The sequence below is a fragment of the Vombatus ursinus genome, unplaced genomic scaffold (genome assembly GCF_900497805.2).
Source record: "Vombatus ursinus unplaced genomic scaffold, bare-nosed wombat genome assembly UNPS02000749.1, whole genome shotgun sequence".
In the NCBI taxonomy this organism is placed as follows: domain Eukaryota; kingdom Metazoa; phylum Chordata; class Mammalia; order Diprotodontia; family Vombatidae; genus Vombatus; species Vombatus ursinus.
The window spans coordinates 18,305,389-18,329,627 of NW_020940527.1; the positions used below are offsets into that span (position 1 = coordinate 18,305,389).

At 43.4% G+C, this 24,239-nt stretch overlaps 1 protein-coding gene across 1 annotated transcript in view; it reads left to right on the forward strand.

The window, feature by feature from the left end:
- The window catches only part of CELF6 (CUGBP Elav-like family member 6), a 96,555-nt gene that overhangs the window by 58,578 nt on the left and 13,738 nt on the right, over nt 1-24,239 (forward strand). The window contains exons 3-11 of the mRNA XM_027858018.1: nt 16,832-16,880; nt 20,254-20,382; nt 20,719-20,798; nt 21,145-21,288; nt 21,597-21,738; nt 22,165-22,314; nt 22,607-22,669; nt 23,083-23,163; nt 23,334-23,477. Coding sequence (XP_027713819.1) covers nt 16,832-16,880; nt 20,254-20,382; nt 20,719-20,798; nt 21,145-21,288; nt 21,597-21,738; nt 22,165-22,314; nt 22,607-22,669; nt 23,083-23,163; nt 23,334-23,477 — 982 coding nt within the window. The remainder of the gene's footprint in view (nt 1-16,831; nt 16,881-20,253; nt 20,383-20,718; nt 20,799-21,144; nt 21,289-21,596; nt 21,739-22,164; nt 22,315-22,606; nt 22,670-23,082; nt 23,164-23,333; nt 23,478-24,239) is intronic.

A 24,239-nucleotide genomic window follows, 5' to 3' on the forward strand; every position in this document is an offset into this window, starting at 1 on the left:
CTCTCTCTCTCTCTCTCTCTCTCTCTCTCTCTCTCTCTCTCTCTCTCCCCTTTTCTCTCTCTCCTTCTTACCCTCAATTTAGTTCCTCTTATCTCCAAAATCTGCCTTTCTCTCCCTTTATCTCTCTAATTATAAAAAAAGTAAGATCAAAGGATTTCAAGCTGTAAGGGACTTTAGACGTCTGTTCCAACCCACTGATTTTACAAATGAGGAAACTGAGGCCTGGAGAGGTGAGGTGACTTACTATACTTGCTAATAAGTACCAGAACTGGCATTCAAATCTAGATCCTCTGATTCCAAAGCCAGAGAGCATGCTTTTTTTTCAGTACACTGAGTTCTCATTCCCACATCCTTACCCCATTCCCTAATCAAACAATTAATTAGAAAGTATGCATGGCGGGAATTTTGTGGTTCCCCTTCCCTTTCTATACCTTTCTTTGAGAGGGGCAGGTTTGAGGTAAATGGGAGGGCAGCAAAGGGATTTATTCTAGACACTCAGCAAAACCCTGAGAAAAAGGTGAGGCTGTGACCTAAGGCTACCACTTCAGCTTGTTCAGGGATGATAAGAAGAGAAGAGTGATCCCTGCCCCCTCATCTCCTCATAATTCAGCTGTAGAGCTCCCCCACTCCCATCCCCAGGGAACCAAATACCAGAGACTAAGAATGAGCTGGTTAGCACAGATTCAAGATGCATCCATGATAGGTTGTAGATGAAGACAATCTCTGTGGGACTGGGGGTAGGGAGTGAGGTTGGAAATAAAGTGCATCCTTGCTGGTTTTGATGGTATTGTCAGAAATTGGGTGTATACATGTAGGCAACAGGTCAGAGATAATTCATGACCATGTGAGATGATGGGTCAGGCATAAGGAGGTAAGAGATGATAGCAGTCAAGTGTTCATATGGCATGGGGAGTTGGAGGACAGATTAGCCCTCAGCAGGTGTGTGTATTGAGAAGGATGTTGGGAGGGGTGCAGAGAATGAAGATATCTCTGTCACTATTAATCAGGTATGCCAATGTAGCTTCATGTAAGCCAGCTGTTTATATCTATGAATTGCATGCATGTATTTGTACATACATGCATCATAAGTGCATGAATATGTGGTTGCCTTTGGGGGCTGCGGTCAGATCTCTCTCTCTCTCTTTTTTTTTTTGTTTTGTTTGGATCAAAATCATTTTTCCCTGCCACCCCACTTATTTGGCTCCAAAGTAAATTGCTCATCTGTGACTGCCGGGGCATTGCCATGGTTACCCCATAGCACATGGCCTGTCACTATGGTAATAGGGAAGCTGCTTGTTGTCCTGGCAACCAGCATAATTGTAGAGCTAGAGGAGGAGGGGGTGGGCAGGGATTGGTGCAGAAACGGTGCATTTGGTGAGGGAGGAGGGGATGGTGAACACCTGCAGAAAAACATACCCCTCTTCCCACCTCCTCCCATATAATTGGGTGTGGCTGCAGCCCAGCAAAGATTAGATAGGGTGATCTCTCAGCATTAAATAACACTAGAAATTACACACACTCACACACACACACACACACACACACACACACACTACCACCCCTTTGAAAGCTCTTGGTCTTTTCTTCAAACTCAACATTGTTCTTTCCCTGTTGGGTGAGGTGAGTTGGCCCCACTTTGCTGGCCTATAAAGAGGGAGATGCTGCCTTCTCAGGGAAAGCCACCTGTTAGTCTGTTAACTCTTCCCTTTCCCTCCACCCTCAGCTTTCTGTCTAAGGCAAATGATACCAAATACAATGGAATAAAACACCGAACTTGGGACACGCAAATAGAAAACTTCAAGACATAAAATGCAAGCTATTTGAGAACAGTTATCTATTTTTGAGAAAAGTTATCTAAACTTTTCTCCAGCTCCTGGCCCTGGCCCTGGCCCTGGCCCTGGCTCTGCATAGAGTAGTACTCCATATATAGTTGTTGAATGAATGAATAAATGGATTCATGGATAAACGGCTTCCTTAATATCCCACCATACCACAGCCTGTGCCCCTAATCCATAGGACCACCCTCTCTTCAGCCTTGAGATCTGATTCTAGCTTCTGCAGCCAAGGTGCAGGAGACACACTAATTTAATAATTCTAAGCCCTGGTGTATGATGCAGTCCAAATTGCTGCTCCTGCAGTCCTAGTCCAGTGTTCTCCTCCCCCACACGCTAGTCCCGAGGCAGCCTGAAGCTGGAGCTAGTCCCGAGGCAGCCTGAAGCTGGAACAAGAGACAGGGCTTGGAGTCCACAGATGCCATAATGGGAAGGGATCTCAGAAATTATTTATTCTAACCTGTAACCAAAACATGAATCCCATCTATATCACACCTGCTTGAAGACCACCATTGATAGGGAACTGAGGCAGCCCATTCTATTCTGAAGAGCGCTAACTATTTTTTGTAAAGCTTTCATTATATTGGAGTTGAAATCTGCCTCCTTATAATTGGCACTCAACTCTACCCTCTGGAGCCCAGCAAAGCAGGTCTATTCTTTCTTCCACATGACAGCCCCTCAGATATTTGAAGACAACTCTCAGGTCCCCACATAAATCTTTTTCCTGTAGGCTAAACAGATGCAGAGCCTTCAACTAATTATATTGTGGCCTGGTTTCCAGACACCTCACCATATTGGAAACCCTCCTCTGGACACACTCCAGATTGACAATGTCACTCTTAATGTACAGACCCCAGAACTAGACATAGTACTCTAGGTATGGTCTGCCCAGAGCAGAGTACAGCGGATCTATCACCTCATTTTCTCTTTTATTCCTGTAGCCGAAGAAAACATTAGCTCTTTTCACTGCCACATGATAATGCTGACTCATGCTGAGCTTTTGAGAGGCCAAGTGATGGAGTAGGTAGAGAGCGCTGGCCTTGAAGCCAAGAAGACCTGGGTTTAAATTCTGAATCTGACAGGTCACACACTAGCCATGTGACTTCAGATGAGTCACTTAACCTGAGTGCCCTGGGCAATTCTCTAAGACAATAAATTACCGAAGAGTTGTTGCTCACCATTGGTGGGGGGAATTTCTACACCAAGGTATCCTCTATGCAATTCCAGATCTCCCTTTGAAATGGGGGCTTTCAGTGCACTGAAATTCCCAGATCCTTTTCATATGCATGCCTTTCTAGCCATATTTCCCCTGCACTGTAATCTTTTGAACCCTGGTATAGGACTTTACATAAATTGCATGTTACTAGATTCCATCTACTCTATCTAATCCCTATATCTAAACTACCATCTGTCTACAATTGTCCTTCCCAGATTTGTGTTATCTGGAATTTTACTAGGAATTTGATCAGCATACCATCTGTACCAACACCCAAGTCACTGATATCAGTGTTGACTAAAATAGAGGCCAGGACGGAGCCTTGAGGCACTCCACTGGAAACTTCCCTCCACATTGATCAATTTGTAAATCAACACTTTCAGATTTCAGTTCCAAATCTTCTATCTGTCCTATTTTACAATCCACATCCCTCCTCCTTAGCCATAAATGTAACAAAAGATTTTGTGAAATGCTTTGCTGAAGTCCGGGTATATTATGTCTATAGCTCCACTACTGTAATAACTTTGTTGAAAACTCTATGAAGTTCATCTGAAATGCTTTGTTCTTGATGGAGCTATCTGAATCAGTGACTTAAAAATTTTAAGGGCTCACACACCAATGCTTTTATAACCCATTCTAGGTTTTTACCAGGAATTTATACATCAGGCTCCCTTGCCTATAGTTATGAAATATTTACCCTCTTCCCCTTTATGAAAGTTGGAACAAGGTTCAGCAATCTCCAGCCCTGCAGTGCCTCTCTCATTCTCCACAGTCCTGGAAAATCTCAGCAATCACATCCCCCAGTTCTTTCAGAGCCCTGAAATGAAATGAGCAGTCTTGCAGGCACCTAGGCAGTGTGGTGGATAGATCTCTGTCTTGGAGTCAGAAAGAGCTGAATTCAAATCCAGCTTCAAGTCCTGAATAGCTGTGTAACCATAAGCAAGTCACCTAACCTCTGTTTGCCTCTATTTGCCATTCTAAGCTAAGACTCATAATAGCATCTATGTCGCAGGGTTATTGTGAAGATCAAAGGAGTTACTGTTTGTAAGGCACTTTGCAAATGTAAAGTGCTATGTAAGTGCTAATTATGGTCCCATTGACTTGCTTTCATTTAAGGAAGCCATCTCCTCATCTATGAGGTTTCGATTCTCAGGCTGAGACTAGCACTGGGAGGCCTGAAGAGGCAGGTTTCTTTGCCCTTCTCCTGGCCTGTTCAAATAGAAGGAGATTTTTCTATATACTTTGGTCCCTCCTGACACCCAGAGCCATGACTTCATGACTGCACTGGTGACAGACTCAGTAGGAGCTCAGCCTCATTCTTGAGTCCCCTGAAAAGTTCTTTCTGGTTCTCCCAGCTTGGTCCTTGCTGATTTCACCCTTGGCTCGGGCCCCTCGGGTTTCCCTGGCTCCAGTGATCTTCTTCCCCTTAGTCTCCATCCCTGACTGTATTCCCAGCTCCATTACTTGACTTCATCTCCAGCTCTGAGCTATAAACAAAAACCTGAATAGACCAGATATGTACCTGATGGAAGGAACTTTATGGATCTCCATAGACTAGACTGGGGCATTTAGGTTTTTGTTTACAGCTCAGACATTTGGTATGGACAGCTGGAACTACCTAGACATACTGGCTTGTCCCTGGTATTAATCAGCTAGATGGTATAGTGGATAGAGTACTAGACTCTATACCCTCTATACCCTCCAGTCAAGAAGACTTGAGTTCAAATTCTACCTCAGAAATTTACTAGCTGTGTGACCCACTAGATTGCAAGCTCCCTGAAAGTAGGAACTGTCTTCCCATGCCTGTAACACAGTAGGTGCTTACTAAAATGGATAATGATTGATTGAGTAGCCCTGGGCAAGGTTAACCAGACTTAGCTTCAGTTTCCTCATCCATAAATGGGGATAACTATGACTCCTACCTCATAGTTCATAAATGAAATAATATATGTGAAGTGCTCTATAAACTTCAAAGTGATATGTAAATGGGATTATCATTCCCACAACCTTCCCCACTTTCTAGGATCAGATCCACAAGTTCCACTTTGTACCCCTGGAATTAGCTCTATGTCCCCTCCGTCCTTCATCCCTTGATGCTGAGGGAGGTCTTGGGAAATGACTAATTGATCAGAGACATCTCCCCCCCACCAAAAAAAGTGTGAAAACTCTCTTCCATGATTCATCATACATTAGCTCAAAAAACAAGCTCTTCCTGATCTTATTTGCTTTCCAAACCTAGGCAGCCCCTTAAGGAATTAGGGCAACAGTTACCCCATCCTGGGGGAAGTCAGTAAATCTTGTTATCTAAAAATGCTCTCCTTCCAATGTCAATTCAGGAAGATTCAATCTAGAATTCTTCTGTTTGGGAACTAACATTCCCTTCCTTTTCATCTCTCTTGGTCCTCATGCCTCCTTATCTCCTACAACAGATTGCCATCTTCCACTCTTACTTCCCCACCCCAATTTGCTCTAGCCCTGAAACTCCTATAGTGAGTGATTTCTGAACCTGCTCCTCTCTAACGTCACAGTGACTAGAGCTTACTGGAGATCTAGCATGGAGAGAAGAGGAAAAGGATAGAATAAGGTTGTTAGATCACAGATCTGGAACTGGAAGAGGCCATCTAATCCAGTTTTGCAAATGAGGGAGCTTTGAAGACCAGGATGATTAGGTGCTTGCACCAGGTCACAAAGGTACTAAGCATCAGAAGCAGAGCTTGAGCCTGGGTCAGTTAGTGAAAAAGCATTTATTTAGCACATACTCTAATGCCAGGCAGTGTGCTAAGCAGAGGAGATACCAGAAAAAGGCAAAAATATTGTCCTTGCCCTCAAGGAGCTCACGGTCTAATGAGGGAAATCGCGTGTAAATAACTATGAAATCTATAGAGTAGATTAAAGATAATCTCAGAAAGTCCCTAGTTAGCAGAGAGGACCAAAAATAGGCAAGAAAGAGAGGAGAGGAGAGGAGAGGAGAGGAGAGGAGAGGAGAAGATTTCAGGGAGCCATCCACAGGAACTTTCCTGGTCCATCACTCCAGGCACTTGGACAGGAGTAGTTTGGGGTAGAGTTTTCTACAACTCCAACAACCCAAGGATACATATGAGAATTAGCATTAGGATAAGAGTTAGAGTTCTACTTAATGATATTGTTAGGCTTAGACCTAACATAATGGTAGTTGTTCCTCCTTCTTTCTGTAAGAGGACCAATGATATCATGAGGGTGACTTCTTGACTTGCTAGTGGATTGGTTTTAAGTGAGGCAGAGCTGACTTACTGTGGGAAAACTACTTCCTCCCATGGACAAAAAAGAAACTTCAAGGTAAACACTGGCTAACACATGAATGACCCAAACAACCTAATGTCCCAGACAGTTCTGCATGTTACCAAAATACCTGACATGGACTGGAAGAAGGAACTTCCCAGAGCACTAAAATGGGAATTTCATAGTAAGGACTTACAGACAAAATAATCCAGAGGAAGAAGCAGCACCTCTGGAATGGATTCCAAAAATCTTTGGAGATTTAAGGAGCTGAGCTTGCCACAAATGCTGGAGGCTTGATCAGGTTAGCCAGGCACAGGGATAGAATGCAGGCAACCCCGAACCTTGCATCCTGTGGCATTTTCCTTTTTATTTGTCTTTCCTGTGTTTTTGCTTTCCCTTAACATTCACAAGTTGGAATGTTAAGCTCAAAAGGGCCTTAGAAATCAACTGGTCCACCCCCCATACACACACACCTTTGTAAATTAATAAACTAAGGTGGAAAAAGCTGCCCAATCAAGCAGTCTATCAACAAGCATTTATAAAGTGTCTACTATGTGCCAAGAACAGGTCAGAATACAAAAGCAAAAATGAAACAGTTCTTTGCCTGAAGGAGCTTACATTCTGCTGGTGGATGCAACACCTTCATAGATAAGTAACTACATGCAAAAAAAAAAAAAAATACAAGATAATTAGAGGGCCCTAATAACTAAGGGCATTTTTTAAGGTTTTCTGAAGGAAGTATCACTTGAGCTGAGCCTTGAAAGGAATGTCAAAGTTCCAAGAGGCCGATGGGAAGAGGGAGATGTGAAGATGGGTCTAGAATGTAGAGTTATGAGGGAAAGGAATATGGAGTCAACCTGGAAAAATGGACAAGAGCCAAATTGTGAAGGATCTTACACCTCAAAGTTGGGAGTTTGTGTTTTATCCCATAGACAATGAGTGACCAGAAAACATTAAAAGGGGTAGACAAGGATATTTTGAAATGCCTATGGAACGTCCAGTTTGAAACATCCAACAGACAGATAAAAGATGAGGAGCTAGAGTTCAGGAGGGAGATATGGGCTGAATATATAAATATGAGAGTCAAAGAAATGATGGCTGAACCTACTGGCACTGATGAGTTCACCAAGAGATAGAGTATAAGAGAGAAGAGGGCCTAGAACACAACCTCAGAGTACGTTGTTCTTGTGTTGTTCATCCTTCGTTTACTGACAAATGGGGTGAGAGGAAGGGAGAATGACATGGATGGTTGCAAATAGAGATGTGGACTTGGAGTCAGGAAAACACAAGTTAGAATCCTGACCCAAGTGCTTCTTAGCTATGGGACCCTCAATAAGCCCCTTAACCTCTCTCAGCCTCAATGTCTTCATCTATAAAATGGGGATATAGTAACACTTACCAGAAAGAGTTGCTGTGAGACTGAAAGGAGACAGTATAGAACAATTCTTTCCACCACTTCCTCAAATGCCATTGAAATTCAGCCTTCCCCCCTACTAAAAAAAAAAATCTAGATAAGAAAAAATAAAATATATCTGTGGGACAATGAGTAAATTGAAGGGGGAAATGGCATAGTGAAAAAAAATCTGCAATATAGGAAAAAGAAGGGGTAATATTACGGGAGAAAAACAGACTATAATAGAACCCACATCATCTCAAGATATACCACAGAATAAGCTTCAATAGATGAAAGATACCCAAAAGGAAATGAAAGAAAGTATGAATTTCAGCTCCCAAGAACTTAGAAGGGGATAATGAAAAAAAACAAACCCTAATGAAAATAGAAAGTAATACAGAGGGAGTAAAATCATTGGAGGCAGCAAAAAAAAGGGGAGGGGGGAGGGGAGGGAATCAAAGAACTGGAACTTTGATGGTAGATATTGAAAACTAAGTGAAAATAAGACCAGGACATAACAAAATTGAAAAGGCAGCTGATAACAATGCCTGGGGGTTTAAAAATTGTTCTTGAGGATAGAACCAGCAAATCAAACTTCAGAATAATTGGTAATTTAGAAGATATCAAAAAAGGGAAAGAATGTAGAAGCTATATTCAAAGAAATTAGGAGAAGGGGAATTCCAAAATTAACCAAGACAAATGGTACCACATGGTTACATAGTCATTTAAAATGGTTGTTAAATTGAATTCAATCGATCCCTAAGAGCCCACAACTGAAAGATCCCTGCAGTCAGAGGTAGAACAGTTGGAGTCAGAAGGTTTCTACCTCCTAGTTTTTCCATTCTTCTATTCTCACTTGAACAAATAACTATGCACCAGAATAGAACAAATTGCAAAAGCTTTTTACATTACATTTTACATTAAAAGCAGCATTTTAGTATAATTTTAAAGAACCAAGAAGGTTTGGCAACTGATAATCAATTGATTAAAATAAATGATCAGCCTCTGTAATGGTGACTGTCACATCAGGCATCAAAAAGAAACCTGACTGACAGTTTTTAAACTGGAGACTTCATAGTTACTGACTCGTCCTGGTCTCACTTCATCTCACTGCTACACCTTTGCTCCCACCTTCAAGCATGGGTTGGATTAGAAGGCCACTGAGATCTCTTCCAATTCTTAAGTCCAGTGAGTGGGTAAAAGTAAGACTGTGAATGCACAATTCCACAAGTATTTATTAAGCAAGCACCTACTGGGTTCGAGGCAACTGCCAAATTAAAGTCAAACCAGAAAACATTAAAAGGGGTAGACAAGGATATTACATCATGCTAAGAGGAAGAGTAAATAGTAAAAACCCCATCTAAATATTAAACTTATAGGTCTCAAGGAGGATGACAGTTATATTCATAGAAGTTTATAGCAATACAAGGAACAATAAGAAAAACCTCAGAATGCTAATTACCAGCCGTTATCAAAATAAGGTCAGTTATGCAAAGAGATAAACAATAAAGAAATCAAGGAATAGTAGAATTTGCTAAACAAGGTCAGAGGATATACTTTTTTCCCCTAAGTACAAAAGGACTTGAAATAAAAATCAGTAATATGCTTGAGCAAAAAGTAGCACTTGGTAATCAAAAAAGAAAGAAATTCTGCCCATTGCATTTTCAGACCATAATGGAAATTATTAAATTAAAATTATACATAAATTATAAAAGTGTGATGAAGATGTGTACAAATAAAGGCATAATTTATTTAATAGGATTAAAAAGCAAATATGAAAAGATAACAGTATTTTGAATTCTGAATTCAAATTCTAAATATTTTTTATTCTGAATAATGATTATCAGTGCAAAAAATATTAAGTCCTTTTTAAAATCTGTACTTTTGATTTCATTGGTGTAGGGAGCCCCTGATATGAAAACTTCACTGATAGAAATCTGCAACTCATCTATGAGTTATACTCTTAAGAGTTGCTTTGAGGCAGTGAGAAATTATTATCTATAGATAATATTGTATTATTAATTTTAACATATTCTTAATTTTGTTTTATTAATAGCTAATATTTATGTAGTGATTTATGGCTTGGAAAGTATGTTACATATATTATTTCACTGATCCTCACAAACCTGTGAGGTAAATGCTACTATTATGTTCATTTTACAGGTAAGACAATAAGTTGAAAGAGGTAGAGCAACAGAGTCATGTAGCTAGTATGTGGGGGAAGAGGACTTGATGATTCCAAGGCTGACCCTTGGTGGGGGTGGGGAAACTGCGGCCTTGAGGCTACACGTGGCCCTCTAGGCCCTCAGATGTGGCCCTTTGGCTAAATCCAAACTTCACAGAACAAAGATTTGTGTGATCCACTATGCTGTGGCTATACTGCCTCATATTAATTAGCAAAAACATCAGATCTTTGAGTATTGACTTCCCAAGGTACACATGTGCCCCTTATTAAGATAATGTTAGAAACATTTATTGACATAAAATAAAGCCTGAACTGCAGACATAGTCCATGTGAAAGAACAGGACAGTTGAACACAGTAAAAATGTCAATACCCCTAAAATTAGTTTATTGATTTAATGCAATGCCAGTCAAAATCCCAATGGCTTACTTTATAAAACTTGATAAAATGGTAATGAAATCCATATCAAAAGCAAACAAGCAAACATATCAAGGGGTGCTTTGACCTCACCAATGCAAATTTGCCTTATCACACTTTAAAACATAATAAAAATGATAATTATCAAAGTCATCTGGTATTGAACAACAAATAGAAAAACTAGTCAATGGGGATCCCAGAAAGGGCTTTAGTTAAACAAAAGTTAAGCATTTGGTAGAAGAGAAATCATTATAATACATATTAGAAAAACTGGATAGAAATATGGTGAAAATTGATTAGTTATATACAACAATATACAATAAAAATCATCTGTATCCATTAATTAAGCATTTTTAAAGGTTAAAAGGATATGAAATAACACTTGTCTTACCTGTAGAGGGAAGATAATGATAAATTATCTGTTGAACAAATGAAAGAAATAACTGAGGAGAAGCACAAGGAATTTGATTTTATTTTTAAATGAACACAATCAATCAACTAGTTATACAACGAAAAACAATACAACCAAGATAAAAAAAAAAACAAAAATTGATTAAGGCAAAACCTGTGAGGCAAACATATCCACTATTTACTTGTATGTATTCAGATTCATAAGGAAATTATATCAATTTACAAGGAAATTATATAAATCCATGAAGGCAATCCCCATCTCCAAAGGATATGAATGGGCAATTTACAAATGAAGAAATACACATGAGAAATAACCAATGGAAATATGTTCAAACTCACTAATCATCAAAGAAATGCAGATTATTTGAGCTATGGTACTACTCTGGACTCAGTCCTGTGTCCCTCAGTAAGAGGACCCTGATTATTCCTTCCCTATACTTGTAATTAAAAAGAATTATTTGTATGAAAAAAAAGTATAGCTTCAGTCTTTTTAACGGAGGGAAACTAGAAACAACCTACTGCAACAGTTAGGGTTTAGCTGAGCAATATCTAAGCAATGGAACACTAGAGCAATAAACATCATATATAGTTTCCCGAAAGCTATTAAAGCTTAAAATGGCACTAAGACTTTTGGGACATCCTGAATATGGTGAATACTTTTAAAAAATGCAAAGACTTTGAAGAAATCATACAAATAAAAGACAAAATAACTAGACAATTAATGTGTACATTAACTTTATATAAAGTAATAGAACTTTATATAACTTTATATAATATAATTATGTAATATTATATATTAATTATACTATATTTTATATATAATTTATATATTAAGAATTATATAATATCGAATATTAACTTTATAGAAAATAATATAAAGTAATTTATATGTGTGTATATAAATATATGTGTGTGTGTGTGTGTGTATACTATTTAAGCAAAGAAATAAGAAAAGCCAGTCAGTCAACTAGCATTTATTAAACATCTGCTATCTGTCAGGCACTAGACACAATGCAAAAGAAGGCAAAAAGCAATCCCTACTTTCAAGGTGCTCACAGTCTAAGGGAGGTGACAATATGCAAACAACTATATAAAAATAAGATATATACAGGATAAACTGGGAATAAGTCTTTTAAGTGAAAGCCTAATGATTAAGGGTCATAGGAAAAAGCTTTTTGCAGAAGGTAGGACTTGCAGGGAAGGTAGGAGGAAGAGATGAAGAAGAGGGAGATATTTCCAGGCACAGGAGACAAGTCAGCGAAAGGACCCAGAGTAAGAAGACAGAAGACATGTGAGGAACAGCAAAGAGGCCAATGTCATTGGATCACAGAATACATGGTGATGGCAAGTCGAGGATAACACCTAGATTACCAGCTTGAGTGACTTGGAGGATGGTTGTTCTACCCTTCACAATAATAGGAAAGTTTGGAAGGGAAGAGGGTTTTGGGAAAAAGATAATGAGTTCCATTGTAGATATGTTGAGTTTAAGATATCTACAGAGAGTCTGGTTTGAGATGTCCAGGAGGCAGCTGGGGATGTCAGTCTGGAGGAAGGGAAAGAGATGAAATTGGACAAACAAATCTGAGAATCATCTGCATAGAGATGATAGTTGAATCAATGGAATTTGAAGAGCTCACCACAGCAATAAAAATAATAGAGGAAAAAGAGAAAAGGGCTTAGAATAGAGCCTTGGGGACAGCCACAGTTAATAATAGAGAACTAGATGAAAATCTAGCAAAAGAAATGGAGTGGTCATATAGGTAAAAGGAGAACCAAGAGAGAGTAGAGTCATAAAGACCTATGGAGAATCATAAAAGAGACTCATAAAGAGAGTCATAAAAACCTAAAGAGTACCTAGGAGAAGAGAATGACAACAGTTTTAAAGGCCGCTGAGAGGTCAAGAAGGATGAGGACTGAGAAAAGGCCATTAGATTTAGACACAGCAGTTTCAGTTGAATGAACAGGTTGAGGCCAGAACGCAGAGCATTAAGAAGAGAGTGAGAGGAAAGGAAGTAGAAATATCAATTGTAGATTGTCCTCTAGAATATAATAACCGGGAAAGAGAGAAAAGATATAGGACAATAGCTAACAGGGATGGATGGATCAAGTAAGGATTTTTTTTTTGTGAGGATGGGGAAGAAATAGTCATGTTTGTAGGTTGTTGGGAAGCAGCCAGTAGACCAATATTGAAGATAAGTGAGCAAAATAGAGGGGAAGCTAGAGAAGACAGGATGGAATTGTATCGCTTACGGAGGACAGCTAGGTGATGCAGTGGATAGAGCATCAGCCCTGGATTCAGGAGGACCTGAGTTCAAATCTGGCCTCAGACACATAACACTTACTAGTTGTATGACCCTGGGCAAGTCACTTAACCCTCATTACCCAACCAAAAAAGAAAAAAGAAAAGAGGAATTGTATCACTTATGCATGTAGAGTGTTTGCCTTGACAAGGAAAAAGGCCATCTCTTCATGTAAGATGGGGTAAAAAAAAAGGAGATAGTAACAAAAGATGGATTGAATGAACCTCTAAGGAAAAGAAGTTGTCAAGTGGTGGTGGTAGAGAAAAATTCTAGAAGTGGCAATGGGGAGTAAGAAGTATTCCAATGAGAGGTTGGGGAGTGGGGTATGAGTGAAAATGCAACCAGTGCTGGAAAGGATGTCTATGGAAGCTGTGTCATCAGCAGGGAACCAGGACTTAGTGAGTGCAAGAGGTTAGGAGTGGGAAAGGGAAAGGTTTCAGATGAAAGCTTATTTGTTACCTAAGAAGCAGGTGTTCCAGAATAGAATATTAAGGAAGAAATAGCTACATCATTATTGTTTTGTCAAAGTATATTTTAGTATAGTTTTATTCAATGTTTGATTAGGTTCATACTAAAAATTATATAAAGAAAAAAGTGGCTCTTCTTTAAGAGTCATGTGGGTGCCCTGCTTCCTTCAGATTTTCATTCTATTTCTTAGGCTGTGGACATTTAATAACTGACCTTTAGTAGAAGCATAACATCCAAAATAAGAATGTATAGGAAGAAGTGCCATGTCCAAAAAGAAGTGTCACTGCACTCTGACCACATATGAATGCTAGGTTCAATTCTAAGAGGAATGTGGACAAGTTGTGTTTTCTGGAGGTAGTTGACCAGGATGGTGAAGGAGCTCAGAATCACACTACAGAAGAATCAACTGCTATAACTGGTGATACACAACCTGGAGAAGAGAATACATGTTCATTGTCTTCAAATATCAGAAAGGTGGAGATTGAATTAGACATCTTCTGCTTGTCTGAGAAGAACAGAATGGGGTGAAAATTTAAGGAAAGCAGATGTTGGTTCACTGCAAGGAAGAACTTCCTAATGAATAAAGTTTTCCAATAGTTTAGTGGATCACCTTGGAAGATAATGAGCTCTCCATTGCTGGAAGTATTCAAGCCAAGTGGACCTCCGAGGTCCCTTCCAACTCTCCCACTCTGTGGTTCCTCTGCAATGTGAAAGTTGTCCAGCTGCAGCTGTCATGCGATGTCCTCAAATCCTCATCATTTTGTCTCTCTCAGTTCTCCCAGTTCATCCATCTTCTCAGAAAGTACACAGCCTGGCTCTTCTCTCCGAGGGCCAAGAGCTCCTTGTACTACATGCAAACATATTAAGTCTGTCTCAGGGGCAGACAGCTCCTGCTGTCTGTCTGTGGGTTAAAGGAATGATCACAATGAGATTGTCACAGTTCAGAAACTCAATTTCATTAGTTCACTCAAAAGCCACGAGACGCTAAGGAATTGATTTGTGCTAGACAAGTTCACCATAAACAGATTTGTAAGCCAGAAAGCCAATTTATTAATTTATAATGAGGAGAGTACCTTTCCAGTGGCCAAAATTCTCCTATTTATGGTCCAGGGCCTGGATCAAAGTACCAGGGAAGCAGACACATTGATCAGAACCTGGATTCAAGTCCTGGTTCTCACCTCCAGTTAAGCCTGAGGAGAGTCACTTCATTCAGTCATTTATTCAATGAGCATTAAATGCCTGCTTTGTGCCAGGCAATGGAAATACAATGACAAAACACAGTCCTTGCCCTCAACAAGTTATGGGAGGGTAACATCATATACACAAATAAGTCAGCCGAGGCAATACAAAATATATATGAAGTGATTTCAGAGATGGGTGGAGGGCTCTAAAAATGGAGGGGGGAGGGGCAATGAGGTGGCGCAGTGGATAGAGCACCAGGCCCTGGATTTAGGAGGACCTGAGTTCAAATCCGACCTCAGACACATAACACTTACTAACTGTGTGACCCTGGGCGAGTCATTTAACCCCATTGCCTAGCCCCCAAAAAAAAATAAAAAATGGAGGGGGGATGCAGACAAAGGGGAGAAATTGAGAAATGCCTCCAGTGGGAGGTGGACCTCCAAATGAGCCTTGAAGAAAGCTACAGATTCCAAGAAGCAGGTGTGATAAGGAAGAATATTTTAGGCATGTGGGCAGCCTGTGCAAAGACATAGAGATGGGAGATGGGATGCTATATGTGAGTAGACCAATTTAGCTGAACTACAGGGTGTGGTATTTCATGAAGAGTAATACTGTGCAGTAAGCCTAGAAAGATAGGCTGTCACCAGATTATGAAGGGTTTGAAATGCCAAGAGAGTTTGTCTTTTTCCTAGACACAATAGGAGCTATTGTAACTTCTGGAGCAGAGGAGTGACATGGTATAATATCTCAAAGCCTCAGTCTCCTTATCCATAAGATGGGGACAGCAGTATCTGTATTACCTACCCAGCAAGGTTGTATAGAAAGCATTCTGTAGACCATAAATCTCTATATGACTGTGAGCCATATTATCAGGCTGGCTACAAGAGCCTGGAGTCAGATCAAAAGAAATTTAGATCCATCATATTCTTAAAGAATGTTTTATCCAGGATATGGGTGAGGGACTAAATCAAGTCTTCTGTCCTCTAGGTAGCCTCCACACTGATCTGTCCCTTCTCTGGACTCTGGCCCTTGCTATACATCCCACTCACTGGACATTTAGCAGAGCCTATCTTGTATCATTTTATCTCAACTCTGTGGGTCTTGTGCCTCTAACTACACAGGAGGCTTGTGGAGGTGAGAGCCTGTGGTTTCTCCTCCTGTCTCCCCAGTAGCACCCAGCAATAGGGCCATCCAGACAATACCTGGGTGCTCAGTTTAATGATGGCAGTGACTTGTGTCTGCCAAATTCAGTGTCTTTCCCTAGACAGGGCTAGGAAAAAAAACACCAGGGACATAGGAGGTTGAACATTTCTCCACCCCACACCCAACTTAGGCAGATGGCCCTGTTCCCCCAAGATTGGTTCTTCCTAAACTAGGGGTAGAGGCCAAGAGATTCCAACACTTCTTTTGTCTGAGATTCTGAAAGCTTATAGCCAGCTTACTCCAGGTGAGACTGCATGACTCCATCCAACTCATAACCCTGCTCCAGCCACAGCGACCTTGGTAGGGAAACCCTTGAAGTGACCACTTGGTGGGCAAGGGGACATCCCAAACTTTCTCCTGGGAGTAGGACAGGACACTCAGGCTAAGAAAGAAGCTTTGGGTCATTGTGTGAGGCTGAGGCTAAGTCCTACAGTATACAGGGTAGGAGATTGAGGCAGTTGGAGGGAATCAGAGTTCAAGTCACTAACACTGGTCCCTAACACCCCACCTCTGAAGCTGAGATCAAGAGAATAAATGTTTGGTGGGAAGGACTAGGGTGCTAACTGTGCAAAGACTTGGAAATGGGAGATGGAATATTGTTTATGAAGAAGCACAAGCTGAACTGTAGAGTGTATGAAGAATATTGTGCCAGAAACCTGGGAAAGTAGACTATAACCAGATGGTGAAGGGCTTTAAATGCCAAAGGAATCAGAATTTTATCCTAATGACAATAGGAATCCACCGGAATTACTCAGGCCAGAGCTTTGGCCAATCCTGAAGGATCCAAGCTGGACAGGGTCCAGGGATGCTAGGGACTGTGGGGATCAGGAGCACTGGAATCCCTCATGGGTCAGTGGCTAGAGCCACTGGGCTCAGCTAAGGATTCTCAGGGGATAAGCCTTCTTCCCTAACTGTATGGACTCCAGGCCTCTTTCCCTAACTATATGTGCTCATCTTTTGTTTTTCAGATGAACCGCCCTATCCAGGTGAAGCCTGCTGACAGTGAAGGCCGAGGAGGTAGCGCGTTGCCCTTTCCCATACCCTGGGATTGGGGGGTGGGGGTGGGAAATAGGGAAAAGAAGAACCTTCTCTCCACCCCCCAGTCCAGGATCCGTGTGCCCAGTGAAAGGTAGAATTTCTAGGATTGGGATTTGTTGACTTCCACTAGGACGTTGCTGAGGTCAGGAATGGGGTGAAGACAGGCACCTCAGAAAAGTGTAGGCATCACCTCACAACGTGGAAGTGCCTTCTGGGGAAGGCTGAGCCTCAGCTCCCCTGCTAGAGAGGCCCCTGATCCTCCATGGACCTGGCTGCCTCAGCCATCTAAGTTTCCCAGGTGTCTGTCCTCTACACTAATTGTATGCAGCCTCTGGGAAGAGAGAGAGAAGAAGGGTGAAGGATGGATTCTGCTATGCAGAGCAAGGCTCAATAGGGGCTATTCAAAATGGCAGGGAATTATAACAGTCCTCTCATAATTCTAACACTCAACCAGGGAGGGATTTCCTATAGCATTTCATCAATTTTGACTCAGTTTGCCCTCCCAGGGTTGCTTGATGTACTATTTTCAGGTCCTTCTTTTGTAACTTGTGGGGAGAGGGAAGAAAAGCAGGGAGAGAATATGTATTCTCTTAGTATCCTTCAAGCTCTACATCTAGGATTCTAGGCTCCATCTTGAAAAGCAGTGTGGGATAGTAGAGGGCAGGTAGGTGGCTCAGTGGATAGAACACTGGCCCTGGAGTTAAAAGCACCTGAGTTCAAATCCTGCCTCAGATACTGACTACCTGTGTGACCCTAGGCAAGTCACTTAACCCCGACTGCTTCAAAAAAAAAGTCAGTGTGGGATAGCAGAGGGCAGCCTTAGAGGCAGTAAAACATGGATTCTAGTCCTGCCCCTAACATGTATTAGTAGTACGACCCTAAACAAGTTATTTAACTTCTCAATATCTTGGGAAACTCTTTAAGATAGGGGTTCTTAATTTTTTTGTACTATGGACTTCTTAGGCAATCTGGTGAAACCTTTTCAGAGTAATGTTTCTAAATAATTAAAGGAAATACTAGTTTTCAGTATAAGGTTGGTAAAAATAAAGATCTGATCTGTTTCCTATTCTGTCCACGGAAGCCCTGGAATCTATCAGGGGTCCATGAACCCCAGTTTAAGAACCCCAGCTTTAAGACAGTAAGACCTCTTGCAGGTCTGCTTTGGAAGGATTTTCCTCTTTGGATGTTCTCCTTATGAATCAAATCACAAGTCAGTATGCCCCACTTTAAAAAAAAATAGAATTCCTCTAGATGAGAAGAACAAATGTTTGGAGGGAGATACAAGCCTTAAAGAAGCTTGCCTTCACTGAGGTTGATTTCCTAGACAATGAAAGGGAGGATGGTTAGCTACAAACCTCCCTCTTCCCCTGCCTAGTCTAAGTCAAAGTGTATTGCTTGTCAACACTGCTTTGATGAACAATATGATGTTTGTACCCTCCCCTGCCAACTCATCCTGTCCTTCCTCACCCTATGCTGCAGTACCTCTGAAATGGGGGTAAGCTCACCCCACCCTGAGAACTTTGAACTTTAGCACTGGCCACTGAGAAAATCCACCAAGCACTGAACCCAACAACCCCTGGTTACATACTACACTTTCTCCAGGTCCCAGGTCTGGGAGGGAACTTGAAGAATAAAGTTGAGTGGCAGAGGATGATGGTTTAGGTGAGACCAAAAATGGAATGTGATCAGACCCATATGATGTCAGAGGGAAGGCCTCCAGTCATGAGAAAACCCATCCCCAGAGCTCTGCACTCTCAAAAGTTCCTCCCAAAAGGGGCAGCTAGGTGGCACAGTGGATAGAGCACCAGCCCTGAAATCAGGAGGACCTGAGTTCAAATCTGGCCTCAGACCAAACACTTGACACACTTACTAGCTGTGTGACCCTGGGCAAGTCACTTAACCCCAATTGCCAAAAAAAAAAAAAAAAAGTTCCTCCCAATAGTCTGCTGGCAGAGAGAGAATAGGGAAACAGGATAGAAAATGTGTTACCTGTTCCTAGACCCCATGTAGGTGGTAAGGCTCTCAAGCCCTACAAGAACCTTGGCCTTTACAGTCTGGATCAAGGACCTGAGGTGCTGGGGTACCCTCTTTTCTCCCCCAGACCCCAGGACCCAGGCTGCCTGCCTTCTATTTCCACAGGCTGACACCTTTATCAGCCAACCAGCACTCCCTCTTAGTCTTAGAATCTTTAGCCCCTTGAGGCATCCTGAGGGTTTCATTGCAAACAATGACTGGTAGATAGGTTTCAGGGCAACCAAGCAGTGGGGAGAAAGAAAGGGCCATCACAGCATCCAGTCTCAAGAAAATCCTGGTAGGAGATTCAGAGGGAATCCCAGATGAGCTGATTCCTAACCTCATCTAAACCATAGGAGCTTCAGGTTCTAACTCCACATCCTCCTGAGACTTGGAATAGCCAATGTTGTCCATCCTGCCTCACCATCTTACATTGCCCTTTCTCTCCTCAATGGCCTTCCTCCTTTACAAATGAAGGTTACTCATGGGACTTCTTTCCTTCACCCCGTCCACACTCCCCCTTGTCTGGAAACTAGCCTGTGCTGGGGGGTGGCTGAGGGGGTTGTGGCACTTAATGAAAGGTAGGGGTCACCCCAGGGTTTGGGCAGCTTTAAGGATGTTATAAGGATGGATTCAAAGCCCTCAACACACTAACAGAGGAAGTTACTTCCATCCCAGGCATAAAGAAGGATGGATGGGAGCTCAGAGTCAAGGAAAGAAAGGTCTCAGGGATTTAACTCAGCATCCACAAGCTGTGCAGTATGCCAGGCCCTGGGAAGGATGCAAAGTTTAGATAGGATGGTGTCTCTGCTCTCGTAGAGTTTGCTGGGCTAGTGTAAGATAGGATCAGTGTTGGGTACGGGGAACTTGGTGTTAAGGTCTCAGTGATGGAAATGGAGGTTCAGTGTCAGGGGTAAGGTTCAGCTGGCGGACATAGAACCTCAAGAAGAGTTTAGTCTCAGTCATGGGAAGAGGAGCTCAGTGGAAGGGGCTTAATGAGGGGAGTGAGATCTCTAGGGTAGCGATAGAAACTCAGGAAGGTAGAGAGTAAGGCTAAGAGTCAGAGATGAGAGTTCAGTGAAGGACACGGTAGGTTAGCAATTGGGAGAAGGGCTCAGTGTTAGACAAAGGGTTCGGTCATGCAGGCCCTGCTTCGTAGGCTGCATGGGAGGAGGCTGGTTTGCAGACTAGGAGGGGACCTTCACTGGCCCCAGGGTCCCTGGAGGAGCAAAAGAAGTGGGGAATTAAGACTTTCATAGCCAGGGCTAGGATTCATGAGAAGGGCTAGGCAGGTAGGTAGGACTCAGCCCTAGGGTCACCACATGGGGCTTGCCTTCAGAAGACAGGAAGCTCTTCGTGGGGATGCTGGGGAAGCAGCAGAGCGAGGAGGATGTCCGGCGGCTGTTTGAGCCTTTTGGCCAGATTGAGGAGTGTACCATCCTCCGGGGCCCTGATGGAACTAGCAAAGGTGTGGGCCCATTACTCTGCGCTGATCCCAACCTTGACCCTATGACCTCATCCTAACCCTGAAACCCCATCCTAATCCCACGGTCCCATGATCCCCACCTAACCCCATCCTCAACCTCATGACCTCTACCTGAGTGTACCACTACACAGCCCCTTGGCCCCAGACTGACCCGATAGACTGGGTCTGGATTCTGTGATCTAAGCTGACCGTGTAATCCCAACCCTGACCCAACAACACCCCAATCTTCATCCTGAAAAACTATGTGATGAGGATCTAACCCCAGAACATTATCTGTGTCCCACACTCTGACCTAACCTCAACTTTATCTTGCTCCAGGCTGTGCTTTTGTGAAATTCGGGAGCCACGCAGAGGCCCAGGCTGCCATCAACAGCCTGCATGGCAGCCAGACTATGCCGGTGAGGAGGAGCCCTAGGGGACCAAGGGAGGAAAGGGATTGCCCAGACAGCCCACCCCACATATTGGTGACAAAGAGCTCGGGTTGGGATGAGATCCATTCTTTACACCCTATTCATCTCTACCATGATCTTGCTTAGTGAACCTCCATCCGAATTATGTATCCCCTCTTACTTCTCTCTGCCTCAGTTTCTTCCCTACAAGAATAAACAAAGTTACAAACTTGGAAAGTAGTGGAATGGCAGGAAGAGAGGCAGGGATTTCAAAGCATGTATGTTCTCTGAAGGAGAAAGACAGCCAGGGATTATACAATCCCTCCTTCTATTCTCCCCTCTCCCCCTTCTTCAGGGAGCCTCCTCCAGCCTTGTCGTGAAGTTTGCTGACACAGACAAGGAGCGGACACTAAGGAGGATGCACCAGATGGCTGGGCAGCTGGGCATCTTCCACCCGATGACTGTGCAGTTTGGAGCCTGTGGAGTGTACACACAAGCGGTAGGAGATGCCTCCTCTTTGGGATCCCTCATCTACCCCTTCCGCCATACGCATCAATGCTAGCGTTTTCCCTGAGCGGTGCCTTTGACTGTTTTAACTCCAACAGAAATCAGGCACAAAACTCTAGAAAGAGCATTGGCCACCCATTTATCTGGGAGTTCATGGGGTACACTGGACATCCTTCATCTTTCATCCCATTCTCCCTTAATCAGTGTGACCCATCTTTCTCCTTTCCACCTTTTCTTCTCCCTGTCCTGCCTCTTTTCTGCCCTCTCTCTTCCCTACAACTCCTTCTTTCCGTCTTTAAGATAATGCAGCAGCAGGCAGCCCTGATGGCAGCTCAAGGAACGTGCCTCAACCCCATGGCAGCCATTGCCGCCGCCCAGATGCAGCAGATGGCTGCCTTCAATGTCAGTGGCCTCGTCGCCACGCCCGTGACACCCTCATCAGGTACTGGCCGCTTCTCCCCTACTGCTCCCCCTCTTAATCTGGGGCAGAAGGATGACTGGGGGGCAGGGGGATGGGTGGAAAAGGAATGGTGATTCTAAGTCAGCATTTCCCCCCACCCCTGCCCTTCTCTCGCCAGAATTAGCCAGGCCCCTCTTAAAAGAGTAGGTTGTGAGGCTAGGTGTCAAGGGTCTCAAGTCATGACTGCTTCCTTCTGCTCCCATCCTCTCATGCTGGGCAAAAGTCCCACAGGGAACCTCCTCCCTGATAGGCCCCACTCCCAAAGGGGAAGTGTAGCTAGCTCTGCTCTTTTCCCTTGAGGCTTTGGTCTTGACCTATACCTAGAGGGAAAAGGGTGCTGCTAGTGCTGATCACTGCCCACTCAGTCCAGGTTGAAAGGCCTGACATTGGCTTCCCTATGGCCCCTAGGTACCAGCACACCACCAGGCATCAGCACCGGCACTGTCCCCAGCATTGCTGCTCCCATTGGGGTGAATGGATTCAGTCCCCTCACCCCCCAGACCAATGGGCAGCCAACCTCGGACACCCTCTACACCAACGGTCTCCACCCCTACCCAGGTGGGCACCCTCCTCCCCTTACTCTCCCCACCAACCACCCCCAGGCATGGAAACACCAGGCCCCAAAAGACCTAAATTCCACAATGAGGGAGGAGCTTCCTCTGTCCCACGAGAGGGAGTTCTCCCATTTACTGTCATCCGCCATCCTGAGGAAATCTTGTTTCCTCCTTCACACTCATTGTTTCTCTCTGTCTGTTTCCTTCTGTGTGTGTCTTTCTCTCCCTCTCTCTGTCGCCCTGTGTTTCTATCTTCCTTGCCACCTCTGCCTGTCTCTGCTTCTGTCTCTCACCAGCTCAGAGCCCCAGTGTGGCAGAGCCCCTCCAGCAGGCCTACGCAGGAATGCAGCACTATGCAGGTCTTGCATCAGACCTCTCATGGTCTTTTCTCTTGTTCTCTCTTTCCCACCTACGTCCTCTAGGCTGGGTGGGGCAGGAGGAGAATGGTAGTAGAAGGGATTGGTCATTGTAGAGTTTGTGATCTCCTCTGGTCTGGTAGGAGAGACAGCCTAAGCTCCCAGTTGGAGGAAGGACATCCAGCTTCCCTCCTTGGGGAGTCTCCAGTCTTAGCATAGATATATTGTCCTCACCCTTTGGGAATTCTCATGGGAGAGACAATTCTACATACAGACATAGAATTTATAGATAGAAACACAGAAATGACCCATATGTGCCAAGAGAAGCCTTGAGCAAAAGAGTGGGAATGAGACCTGATTAGGATGTCACTGGGGAAAGAACTCCCCACCCCAAACCTTCTTTCCTCTGTTTCCAGCAGCATACCCAGCCGCCTATGCCCCTGTGAACACAGCCTTCCCCCCACAGCCCCCGATCCTGCCTCAGCAGCAGAGAGAAGGTAAGAAGGGATGGTGCCAGGGCTGGGGAAAATATCCTGAACAAGTAGTAGAGTGGGGCACTAGCTCCCCATTCTTCCTCCTCCCCCCCCATCAGGAACAGGGGAGCTGAAGTGTCAAGGGCCCCCAAGGGAGGTCCTTTCACTAATCTGCCTTTTCCCTCTGTAACTAGGCCCTGAAGGCTGTAACCTCTTCATCTATCACCTGCCCCAAGAGTTCGGAGATGCCGAGCTCATGCAGATGTTCCTGCCTTTTGGCACCGTCATCTCTGCCAAAGTCTTTGTAGACCGTGCCACGAACCAGAGCAAATGCTTTGGTGAGTTTCTCATTGGAAGCCCCCAGTTCCCTGGCCTTGGTCTTTGATCCTCTAACCATTGTAACCCCAATGATCCCCAGCTCTGAACCTGTGAGCATCCAGTCCCCTAACCCTATGACACCTGACACCCCTTCTGAACCAAAGCCCAAATCCTGGGACTGTGACACTCCAGACCCATGACAATATTTGACCCCTCATCCTGAGGCTGTAACCCTTCCAACGGATAAAAAAGGTGTAATCTAAGAAACTTTCTGACAATTTGAGCTGCCTAAAAATGAGATAGGCTGCCTCTAAACATGATAGTCTTCAAGTAGAAATTGGACAGTCACATGTCAGGGATGTTTTGTGGAGAAATCCTATTCAGGTATGGCTAGGATAAGATGAATCCTGAGCTGCTGGCCAACTTGGAGATTCTATGACACCATGTCAGGATTAAGAGTTCAGATTAATTAGGTGAAGGTAAAGGTGAAGGTAAAGGTGAAGGTGAAGGTAAAGGTGAAGATGAAGGTGAAGGTGAAGGTAAAGGCGAAGATGAAGGTGAAGGTGAAGGTGAAGGTAAAGGTGAAGATGAAGATGGTGAAGGTAAAGGTGAAGGTGAAGGTGAAGGTAAAGGTGAAGGTAAAGGTAAAGGTGAAGGTGAAGGTGAAGATGGTGAAGGTAAAGGTGAAGATGGTGAAGGTGAAGGTGAAGGTGAAGCTAAAGGTAAAGGTGAAGATGAAGCTAAAGGTAAAGGTGAAGGTGAAGGTAAAGGTGAAGGTGAAG